General features: G+C 42.7%; 1 protein-coding gene across 2 annotated transcripts in view; it reads left to right on the plus strand.

Moving 5' to 3' along the window:
- Positions 1 to 6,626: 6,626 nt before the first annotated feature.
- The window catches only part of RASGRF2 (Ras protein specific guanine nucleotide releasing factor 2), a 208,538-nt gene continuing 203,015 nt past the window's right edge, over positions 6,627 to 12,149 (plus strand). For both annotated transcript variants that reach the window (XM_031447414.2, XM_031447421.2), the window contains exon 1: positions 6,627 to 7,423. In XM_031447414.2, the coding sequence (XP_031303274.1) occupies positions 7,136 to 7,423 (288 nt within the window). In that variant the 5' untranslated portion in view covers positions 6,627 to 7,135. The remainder of the gene's footprint in view (positions 7,424 to 12,149) is intronic.

The following is a 12,149-nucleotide window of genomic DNA, read 5'->3' on the forward strand; positions in this document are numbered from 1 at the left end:
CTCATCAGGTCCAACCATGTTAGCACCATGATCTTGGACTTCAAGCCTCCAGAACCGTGAGAAATATCTGTTGTCGCTGAACCACCCCGTTTTCGTATTTTGTTAGAGCAGCCCAAGCTGACACTATTGCATAAAATATATACAAAATACTTAGAGATAAATTAGACAAGAGTTGTGCAAGACCTGTACACTGAAACCTACAAAACACTGTGAGAGAAATTAAAGAAGACCTAAACGAATGGGGAGATACACCAAGCTTATGGATTGGAAGACTCAATATTGTTAAAATGTCAATTCTCTCCAAATGACTTATAAATTCAACCCAATCCCAATCTAAACTCCAGCAACATTTTTTTTTTTTTTGCAGAAACTTGTGAGCTGAATCTAAAATTTGTATGGAATTGCAAGACTTAACTAAAATAGCCTAAATAATTTTGAAAAAGGAGAACCAAGTTGAAAATCTTAAACTATTGATTTTAAGACTTTTTAGAAAGTTAAAATAATCAAGACAGTGCGAAGTCAGTGTAAAGATACATATCAATGTAGATTTGTATAAAGATATACATCAAAGGAACAGAATACAGTCCAGGAATAGACCCACACATGTATAGCCAATTGATTTCTGATAAGGGTGCCAAGGCAATTCTGCAGGGTAAGAATAATCTTCAACAAATGGTGTTGGAACAGTTGGATAGCCATATGCAAAAGTACGAAATTCATACCTTTGGATCATGGGCCTAAATATAAGAGCTAACACCAGAAAACTTCTGAAAGAAAATACAGGAGAAAATCTTAGTGTCTCTGGATTAAGGACAACCCAAATGTCCATCAACAGGCAAATGGATGAACAAATGTGGTGTACCCATACAATAGAATACGACTCAGAATTGAAAAGCAACCAACTGTTGATAAGCTCATCAACATCGATGAATCTCAGCACCACTATGCTGAGTGAAAGATGCCAGACAAAAAGACTACATACTATAGGAGTCCATTTATATAAAATTTGAGGACATGCAGACTAACAGTGACAGAGTAGACCAGCGTTTGCAGGGAGGCAGAGGGGAAGGAGAGGCAGGAAGGGAAGGATTTCAAAGAGGAATGAGACTATTGGGGTTGATAGAAATGTTCATTATTTTGATTGTGGCTGTGGTTTCATGGGTATACAAGTATGTCAACACTTATCAAATTGTATTCTTTAAATACATGTTTATTGCAAGTCATTTGTACCACAATAAGCCTATTTTAAAAAAGTACAAAGAACAGTTTATAGTATAATGCACTTTAGATCCACAGAGAAATGTATCAGTCAGGGCAATGAGCACAAGAAACCCAGACTCTGTGGCTTGATACAACAGAAGTTTATGTTTTGTGTTTGTCACAGTTTCACATGGGTTGGGCTGCTGCAGCAGCTCGAAGCCAAGGAGTGACTAAGAGACAGTGCCTTCTTCCATCTTGTGGCCTTGCTGGCTTCAATATGTGTCTTCAGTCTTACCAAGGATAAGGAGAGAGAGCAGAGATGATCCTGACCGGACCTAGAAAGAGGCGCCCATCACATCTGCCCACATCACATCTGGCCAAAACCCAGTTACGTGATAGGGAGGGAAGAGCAGAGCTTTCGTTTCTGGACCCAGCCAGTCTCTGCCCGAAGAAAAAGAACTGTCTCTTCCCAGAGCAGCTATGCACACAGCGACACGTACTGCAGAACACCGAGCTTCCCAGCCCAAACACCCGCATTCAGATCCCATCAGTTTTCTCCTAGAATGATGAGAGGGCATTTGCTTTATATTTCTGAACTAAAGAGCCTATTCAAGGGCTTCTTCTGAAGGAACAATTTCTACACCAAAGGAAAATCCAAGGCTCCAGCTCTTAAGAGACAGAAAACAGTTTATGGTTTTCAAATCACTCCCACAGCCTCTCCCACTCCTTTTCTACTTCCTATCCCTAAGGTTTCAAAACTTTCAGAGTTCAGTCTAAGCAAAGGCATGCAGCCTGTGCCCTCCACCATCTGCATCTGAATCTACAGCACAAGGAGAAACTGAATCCAGAATACGACACGGAGCTGCTGAGAACATTTGCTTGGTCTCTGGTGGTATATAGTGGGCTAACTAGACTCCTTGCTGAAGCAGTCAGATAGCCCCACGTGTGCCCGTTTGGACAAGCACTGTCTGTTTATTTTCTTGTTTTGTTTTGTTTTTGTTTTGGGGGAGGTAATTAGGTTTATTTATTTATTTTAGTGGAGGTACTGAGGATTGAACCCAGAACCTTGGGCATGCTAGGCATGTGCTCTACCACTGAGCTATGCCCTCCCTCCCAGTGTCTGTGATAAGATTGTGTGAATGAAAAATATTGCCAGCCATACTGGTGAACAAAGGATGCTGTGGCCATCAAGTCATCAGCTGCTACTGCCACCCCTCAGTGAGTGGCGGGAACTCAGATGCAGACAAAAAGGCAGCCTACCTTTGCAGCCACCCACAATGGTGCACTCTGAGGGAACTCAGGATGGCAAAGAACAGGACCCTGGCCCTAGATGGCTAGGTGCACATCAAAGGAATGATTTTAGTGAGCCCAGAACTTTGCACCTTCCCATACATAGAAAAGCACTACATTCCTGAACCTGAGATATCTGGTTTTCTTTAATAACAGTAATCTTTTGATATTCCAACTTCCTAGTCTTTGTTGCAAAAACTCATATATCCTGGCTTCTTCCTTGCCACTTTGGAATAGCCTCTTAGAGAAAGCTGAGATGCTCTGTCCTGAGCTGGAGTCCTCGGGAAATCCACCGAATAAAATATAACTCTCAGCTTTTAGGTTGTGCATTTTATTTCAGTTGACAATTGGATTCAATTTATCATTACCAGCTGGATGACCTTGACAGGGTTTAACCATGTGTCCTTCCCTGTAGCAAATTCTCCTGTGGTAGTGTATCTCTCCCAAACTCAGCAGAGCTTCTCACCCAGGTGTATGTGTTCCTGGGGCACTTGATGAACTGACCGGGGTCAGAATGTTCCTGGCACTTACCTATAGGGACCAACAGCTGGCTCTGCTCAGAGTGAGATGATCTGAGTGTTGGGCTTCCAAGTCCATCCTGGTAAGTTGATTGAGGCAGTTTTTCCTAATATTTTGATTTGCATCCTTATATATATATAAAATGTGTGTGAACCACTCCATTCAGTCTTGTTAGCCCCACCACGCCACTGAAACCACAGTGGTCACAGTTACCAACAATCCCCCCATTGTCCAAACTCAGTGGTCAGTTCTCTGTGCATGTAACTTGACATCAAAGCAGCATGTGAAACAGCTGATCACTGCCTGTTTCTCCAAACGCTTTCTTCGCATAGCTTCTGGGACACCACACTCTCCAGACCCTGCCTGCTGCTGCTGCACTTTCTCGTCTGTTGTCCTCCTAACTGCTGAGTAGTATTTTGCCACAGAGCCCTCTCCTGGAATGTCTTCTCACACATGATTTGGAAAAGTTATAGATTAGGTTCTACACATGTAGAATGAGCTCCCCACCTCTACCTCCCCAACCTTAATAGCTTTGGACAACTCAGATGAAATTTCCTTCCTTCCTCCCTCCCTCCCTCTTTTCCTTCCTTCTTTCCTTTCGGTCTTCCTTCCTCCTTCCCTCTCTCCCTCCCTTCCTTTTTGGTCAAATTATCTGGAAATCGTCTCCCTCTATAAGTAATAATAAGGGTTTCCAGATATGGTGGTTCACTGCTAATTTTTTCTAATAACTTGCCTAGGAGAAGGCAGAGGACACTTTCACCATTTTCAATGAGATATGCATTGTTGTCCTCGAAAATCAACTTAAACTGACCCTTTCAAGAAAGAGTCTGTGAAATGCAAGAGAGAAAAACAATGAATTCACAGAAGAACTTGCTCCCACCCACTTGGAACACAGTCCCTTTCGCCAACCTGTTTGATCAGCTGGGGATAAAGCATCCTCATTTACATAACTTCCTGGCCCTTTGTGTTTCAAGATGGCAACATTCCAGGGTACAGTTTCCATATGAATGAAGGAAGCTAAAAGCCCACAAATGCCTATCAGACACTCACTGGATATAGTTTCTCTAGAATGTCCAGGGATTCCTGGTTGTTTCCATCTCTTACCGTCTTGCAGGATGATCTGATACTTACTAATATATGTGTGCCCTCTTTAATAATTCAGTGACCAAATATTAAATGAATTTAGGAAATATTTATGAATCACTTGTATGCCTACTGCCTATAAGCTCTCCTACTGGGTGCTGCAGCCCTGCCTTGAAGGAACCCACAGGTGAGAAGTATCTAAATGTTAAATCCTGTTCCTAATAGACTGAGCACACTAGGGGCAGAGGCCCTATATCCTCGATATCACCTAAATATAGTGTTGAGGACATAAACAGGTGGTCAATAAATACTTTTTGGAATTATGAAAATTCCATGGATTTCCATAATTAAAATCCATAATGATCACCAGCCAACTTTTGGAAGAAAACAGAGTTCCTTTCTCTCACTGTGAGGAAGCATATGACAGACACAGCACCTTACATGGTAGGAAGTGATGACAGACTAGAGGCTGAAAAGAATACTTAGTGTGGTTCAAATCAAAAGGAACTCTGAGTAGACAGAAAGGATAAATAAGCACTGAAATTAGCCTCAACACCAGAGGCATTGCTTACTGGGGGAAAAAAAGAGGATTCACATCCGAAAAAACACAAGTGGTCAGAAGTTCTGAATACTCATTGCAAAATTGTTTTTGTACTGAATTCACACCCTTAATGGTTTCCGCTCAAAAATGGAGCTCGTCAACTACACCCCTGTCATCTCACTTACAGGGTTTGGATCACAGGGAAGAAAATGAAAAGCCTCCCGGGGCCACTGCCATCTCTTCTGCCTTTAGAATCTGGCTCAAAACCTTGTCCACGTTTACTTACTGTCTCTATACTGGTATCTCCTCTAAGGAACAATGCAAGTTCCCAGCTGGGTAAAATCCAAATTAGGAAAGCACTGTCCTTTAGATATTTAAAAATATGTAAAGAGAAATGACCACTGTTCTCACACTGTAACTTCAAATGGCAATTTCCCCACTATGTAGTTTTTAATAGTGAATTTTTTTTGAGGTAAAATGGAAAAAACACTCAGCTGCTCAGTGAGGCAGAATTAAAATATTCTGCAAAAACAGCACTTACGGAACAGGCAGAACCCCTGGGCTACTAATTAATGAACACATAACTAGTGGTACAAGACAGGTATATAGTGGCACATTCATGGTCCAGAAAAAGATTTTATTATTATTATTTCATCTTGAACAATAAACACTTTATGGCAAACTGTTTTTATAAGTGACTAAGAGGACTAAAAAAATGCACATAGCAGAATGAAACACTGGCACTCCCTGGGGTGTTCACTAGCTTCCCCTCGCAGCTGCTGGGCACATCATTTCTTTTTCACTTATATTTTATAGTAGGGGTCTTGGTTTTCCGGCGGAACCTGCGAGATTTGTTAATCAAATGAATCCCAGTCCCAGCAAGAGTATCTAGCGCATCTATGACAGCATGGCCCCTGGGGGTAGATTCTGCCAGGGGCAGCAAGTCTCCCTTGCTTGGGTTGTTTTCTCCTGGTTGAGAACTCCGGGCTTAAAATTTGGTTTCTTTCATCCTAATCCTGAGGAATCATGGTCGTTGAAAGGGAACCAGCAGCCTCTTACACCTTCCTGGGAACAGGGGAGTCGCATGCATTAACCTTCACCTCGAGTTTTAAATACAACAGTGCAGGTACACACGGAAAAGTCAAGGCTGCCCGTTATGCAAAGCCATCCTGTGACCCCACCCACTGCCATAGTAACGCAGTCGTGGATGAGTGTGAATGTGTTGATGTAGCAGGTGAATGTGTGTACGTGTGAGTGGGTTTGTGAAAGCGTATGAATTTGCATGAATGTACTTGTATGTTTGTGAATCCTTGTGTATTTTTATTTGTATTTTTTTGGTATGTATTTGTGTGTATTTTTGAGTGAATGTGTGCATTTGTGTGTTCGTATGTGTATATGTGTTCATGTATGTGTATATGACATTTGTGTGTATAACCATGAATTTGTGAGTATAAATGTATATGGATATGTATTTGTGTGTAGTTTCTGAGTGTGTGTGAGTATTAAAGTGTGCGTGTCTATATTGTGTGTGGTTGAGTACATGACGTGTGTGTGTAAATGTGTGTTTGGGTGAGCATATCAGTGTGCATGTGTGTAGTTGCCTATATGTGTATCTGAGTGTGTTTTTGTGTGTAGGAATGCACATTGTGAGTGTATTTGTATACACGTTAAGTATGTAATTTTCTGTATTGCATTGTGTGCATTTGTGCTAAAGTACTTGTGTGTTGAGTGTATAATTTTTGTGATTGTGTATTTGTGTGTTCTTGTATGAGTGTGTGAGTGTATAACTGAGCAAACGCGAGCATTTGTGTCGAGGCTGTGCGTGCCGTGTGAGTGTGTATTTGTGTGTGAGTATATACATTTGGGTGTGTGCGCGCGATAGAGCGCGCGTGTGAGCGGGTGTGTGCCGTCTCCATGCGCCTCCACCTCCGCGCGAACCGCCCCAGCGCCGCGCGGGAGCAGAGGCGGCCGCCGGGCCGGCGGGCGAGGGAGGGACGCGCGCGCCGGGGTGAGCGGGCTGCGCCGCCGTCACCGCCGCCGCGCCGACTTTGCCCTTTAAATCAGTCTCCAAGCCGATTACAGCTGATCTCCCACGTGACGTTTTACCTTCTGTCTCCCAGAGCGAGTTGCCCGAGGACAGTTCTCCTCAGGCTGCCGCGCGTCGCGCCGCCCCAGCCCGCCGCGGGGGCTCGGGCTCCCGCAACTTTGGGCGAAGCTGCAGCCGCCAGGCGCCCTCACAGGACCACTCTCCACGCGGGCGTCGGGGGTTTCCCGCGGCTTCGCCCGGCCGGGAGGGCGGCGGTCGGGGCGGACAAGGTGCCCCGGCCGCAGCCCGGCGCCCCTAGGACCAGCGCGGCGCCGCGCCCCGGAGGCCGACGGGGTGCCCTGTGCGCGGCGACAGGAAAGGGGGCGCCCTTCGCCGTCGAGAGCCGAGCGGGCGCGCCCTCAGAGGACCCGCGGGAGATGGCCGCGAGGCAGGGGTGAGCCCCCCGCGCCCTCACCATGCAGAAGAGCGTGCGCTACAACGAGGGGCACGCCCTGTACCTGGCCTTCCTGGCCCGCAAAGAAGGCACCAAGCGCGGCTTCCTGAGCAAGAAGGCGGCCGAGGCGAGCCGCTGGCACGAAAAGTGGTTCGCCCTCTACCAGAATGTGCTCTTCTACTTTGAGGGCGAGCAGAGCGGCCGCCCAGCGGGCATGTATCTCCTGGAGGGCTGCAGCTGCGAGCGGGCACTCGCGCCGCCCAGGGCCGGGGCCGGGCCAGGCGGCGCCCGGGACGCGCTGGACAAGCAGGTACCACGCGCGGTCTCTCCCGGTCTCCCTGCCTCCAGCGGTGGCAATTCCCAGTTCATCCAACCCCAGAGGTCGGGGGCCCGACCCAACACTGGGACCACCCTCCGAGATCCGGGATTCCCCTGCGGCGTCCTTGGTTGGGCATCTCCACGCGCTTACCCTTCTCCATCTTCCCCTTGTCCTCCATCTCCATGTGATCAGTTGGAATAGGGGCTCCGCTTTGTTTTTTCGCGATCCTGAAAGCTGTCGGGTCATTTCCGCTTCACTGCTAACCTTCCATTGCTTCTCTGCACCTTCTTCTGAAGGTTTAGTGTGGTGACTTGTGTTGACACCTGTTGGATTTAGGTTGGCAAGACGGAACTAACTTAATTGGAAAAGTTTGGTTTCTCCTTTACCGGGCTGGTGCGTGTAGGTTTCTGTGCCTGCAGATGTTTGATCGCTGGCTGTGCAGGGAACAAGCGGGGCCCCTAGGACAGACAGGCACATTCTGTTGGTCACTTTTAATCTGTCTTTGTGGTTTATGTCAGTTTACTTTGCTAACATTTGGCCTGCTGGGTCTAATTATGAAGATAAATGTGTATCCATTTCCCTCAGGATTAATATTTGGTAGCCACATTCCTGCTATGTGTAAACATGCGGGCATTTAAAAAGAACGCTTCTGTGTACTTTTAAATGAACGCGTTGAAAATGAATGTGACCTTTTTATTCTGGATCATAATTTTATTAGTTTTGCTATGTCTGCACTCCGGGAGGAAAATACCCTCCAGATTTAGTAACTCCCGCCCCCATTCCTGCAAATGCGAAATTTGTGTTTTTTTCAGTCACCATTTGGTTTTTAAAGTTAAAGCAGACTAATTTTATGCTCCCAAATGTTCTCACCTCGCTTCTAGGTCCCCACCTTGGAAAAAAAAAGGCTGATTGTCTTTGCTGTTGCATGGAAATACTTCGCAGCTTTGTCAGGCCAGACAGCTTCCACTGCAAACCCCCGAGGGCGGCTGTGGGAGGCGCTAGTGGTGGAGTGGTGAATAAGATGCCTACATAACCCCTGGGGGCTCATAAAACACTGTGTAAAATTAAGAGGAGTTAAAGCTAGATCAACTAGAAGTTTGATTTTTTTTTTCACTTTGGTTTCACTATAAATCTTTCAGACTTAGCTGATTAAACTTGGTATAACGCTTATAGATCTGAATATTTAAGAATACGCCCTTTGGTTTTTGAGGGCGTGTTGAGGGGTCATTTAAAAAACTGATTTCCAATTTTGTAGCTATGGATACTGGAGGTATAAGTTTAAATTTGAAGTCAGGCATTTTAGAATTTAAATTGAGAGCAGGAGAAAGGTTTTGAGGAAACAGAGATTTTTTCCAGGATCGACTTTTTTCCCCAACTTTTCTACTGGTGAGATTTTTTTAAAAAGGTATGTGTTCCAAGGCCCATGGGAGCAAAAATCAATAGGTTTTTAAAATGTCTAAAATAAAATAGAGTACTCAAAATTATCCTGAAGATGTATCTTTGACTTAATTCCAAATTATTTTTTCTCTTTGCATTTATACTATTATCAAGAGATACCACTTTTTTTTTTTTTTTTTGGCGTTGAGGGTGAGCAGTTGTTACTTGCTGCAACTCACATGGCTTTCTGACTAGTTAACATATGAAACCCTCAATTTTTCTACTTAGAGAATATCCAGACTCTCATCTTCAGGACAGTTTTCTTCAAACCATATTTTATTAAAGAAATGTAACCTCCAAAAGTCTGACTTTTCTGCCACTTTCTAATGGAAGTCCTAAGTAGGTCTTCTTATGAAAAAACCTTTTTCGATGTTTATTATCATACAAGTTACGAATATTTCTCAATCATTTATATATCTCAACAAGGTTAGGTATTAGAACCTTTGGTGTTTGTAGTAAAACTGAGATGTGGAAAAGCAAGCATTCCAAAATGGATTAGGAGTTGGATTGGGAAACCTGTCAAACTTTGTCTTGTGTTAGACATACTGCTGTGACTTGAGTCGGCTTAGCAGACTGATATTTTTCTGCAGCACTGTCTGTCTGGGTGTGTTTGAAGAATTAAGACGAAACTGCAAGAGGGGAGGGTATATCTCGAGTGGTAGAGCCCGTGCTTAGCATGCATGAGGTTCTGGGCTCAATCCCTAGTACCTCCTCTAAGAATAAATAAGAAAACCTAATTACCACCCCCCCCCCAAAAAAAAGAAAAGAAAAAGAAACGAGAAGAAACAACCTACCTTGATCTACACGGTTTATGCAATTGGTTCTCCTTCAGTTCATTTGTGTTGCTAATGTGTTCACTTCACCCGGAGCACCTAGACATGGTGGACCTGTGAAACTGGCCAGGTAGAGAGCGGATGCAGGGCGCTGAGCAGGGATCACGTCAAGGTATGCTTCTCCAAGTATGCTTCTGGAGCTTTCCACAGAAATGTCTCCATCAACCCCATAAATATAGTGTAAGGTTAGGGCTTGAAACAGGACTTAGGGAGGCAGAATGGGTTTCCTCCACCACGTTTCTGTGTGACGTCTTTAGGCAAATCTCTTAACGTTTCCTCTGTTTTTTTCTGTTAATGAGATCCATTTTTTAATAATTAAAAAGTAAGAGTTTGGCTAAGATGACTTCTAAGTTGCCTTCTAATAATGACATCTCCTGTTTCTAAGGTTATAACAGATAGTGTGAACTTTTTGCTGTGTAGAGAATGTGAAGGACAATTTCACAAGATTTAAAGATTACCAGTCTCTGTAATAAATACTGCATCTAAGTAGTAAGGTCAAACAGGTGATTGAAGTGGACATTCTGATAAATCAGGTTAGCAAATGTGCAAAACTATGGAAACATCATTGCTTGAGACAAAACCACTCTTAACATTCATGTTGGAGGGTGACGTATTGTAATGTCATTGACAGTCACTGTAGTTGATGTAATTCTTGCTATGAAATGCCTCTAATCATTCTTGCCAGTTTAAATTCAACTTCTCCTTCAAATAACTTAAAAATTCTAATTAGGTCTGTTTTTAGGTAAGTTATAAGAAGAAAACACTCATTGGTTTGCTTCTTCTAAATAATAATTCAAAGTAAGTTGGTTGACAAAAGAAAATTAAGGTCCTTCCTTTCTTCCTTCCTTCCTCTGTTTTCAGTTAAGAAGAGAAAAGAAAGATGTTTTTCACTTTCCAAATTGCTTAGGTTGAAGGAGTATTTGTATTGCTCTGTTTTCTCAGTAATGACACAAGATTTCACTTTGGGTCTTTGGGTGATGGCAGGTCTCTCCTATCAAACCTTCCATAGTGGCAACTTCTTAGGGATAGTTATGGTGATATAATAAAAATGCATTCAGTTATGGAAAATTTTAAGTGGTGTTCTTTTCCTCAGAAATGTGTGTTGATGGTACATCCTTCTAAAAAAAAAGCTCCATTAATGGAAAGTGAAAAACTTACCTTTCATTCCAGTTGAAGGTGTTTAAGGGGAAGGGAATCTGAATTTAGTAAGTACCTTGTATTTGCCAAGCTCAGTGCTGTCTTCCATTATCTCATCTAATTTGAACCTCACTTCAGCTCTTGGAGATTGGTGGTATTTTTTGATTTTTACCTGTGGTAACTAACACTGAGGCTCAGAGTGTTCTAGGGAGTTAATCAAAGTCTAACTCCAGGTGTGAAGACTGAATAATCTTGAAAAGTGTCTTACTAAGGAGATACTTAAATCCACTGAACTTCAAGAAATTTCAAATCCGGTTGGGACGGGGGTTGAGGTTATAGTTTGTGAATCACTGTTTTGTTTATCCTTATTTCGCCCAAAACACTTTAAAGGACAGTTTTGATTCTTGAGAAATACAGTTGCAGAGTATTACATTTTCAAGGGAAAATGGGATTTATGTTTAAACAGTTTTACGTGGCATTCATTCATTTAATTCAGTAGGAGATCTTTGAAAATATTTGCTCTCAGGGTGAAAGTATGCATCCCAGTTAGTCCATCTGAGTGGTTGTAGCTGTCTTGCCTGCTGGCAGGAGAGACATATAGGAACAAAGCCATCTTTATTTTTATTTTCCTGGTAATGTTAAGTTTTCAGGCTGATTCAGTTGTTTGGGGGGAAAATATCTCCTTAGTTCTGGAGGTTTAAAGTAGAGGATACTTGTCATATTTGTGTTGAATTAAACATTTTGATTTAATTTTAAAGGGATTTCCCCGTCACCTCATTTCTAGCCAGTGATTTTAGCCTTCCTAACTTGACCACAAGCAGAGGATTTTAATCGTTTTATCGAATTAGGCAGAGCTGCATGCAAGCCCTGAAGTATTTGTGAAGGGTGGGTTTTCGTTCTAATTGATGTTTCTTAACTGAAGTTTAATAACCAATTCAATATTTTCTTTTCGACCTCTGCTTATGGAACACAAATAAGGGCAAACGGAATAAAAAAAGTCTTAAATCTCGTAAAACGTTTTAAAATATAATTTAGGAAAGAACTACTTTATCACTTCAACTTTGTAATCAGTCTTCCAATTTAGATTTAAATGAAGAAAAATAATCTATGGATTAGCAAAATGTCCTGTTTTAATTTTGGCTACACTAAATCATACTATTTATATTATTGTACTTATCATTAAGAATTCAACCTAGAGAAATTTATCATTGATGTGACAGATGTACATAAAAATGAATTTTTGTTGTGACAAATATTTTTCCGTGGACTTTAATAAGCGAGAGCTAAATGTACTATTAAATGGTGGAAAA

The sequence above is a fragment of the Camelus dromedarius genome, chromosome 3 (genome assembly GCF_036321535.1).
Source record: "Camelus dromedarius isolate mCamDro1 chromosome 3, mCamDro1.pat, whole genome shotgun sequence".
In the NCBI taxonomy this organism is placed as follows: Eukaryota; Metazoa; Chordata; class Mammalia; order Artiodactyla; family Camelidae; genus Camelus; species Camelus dromedarius.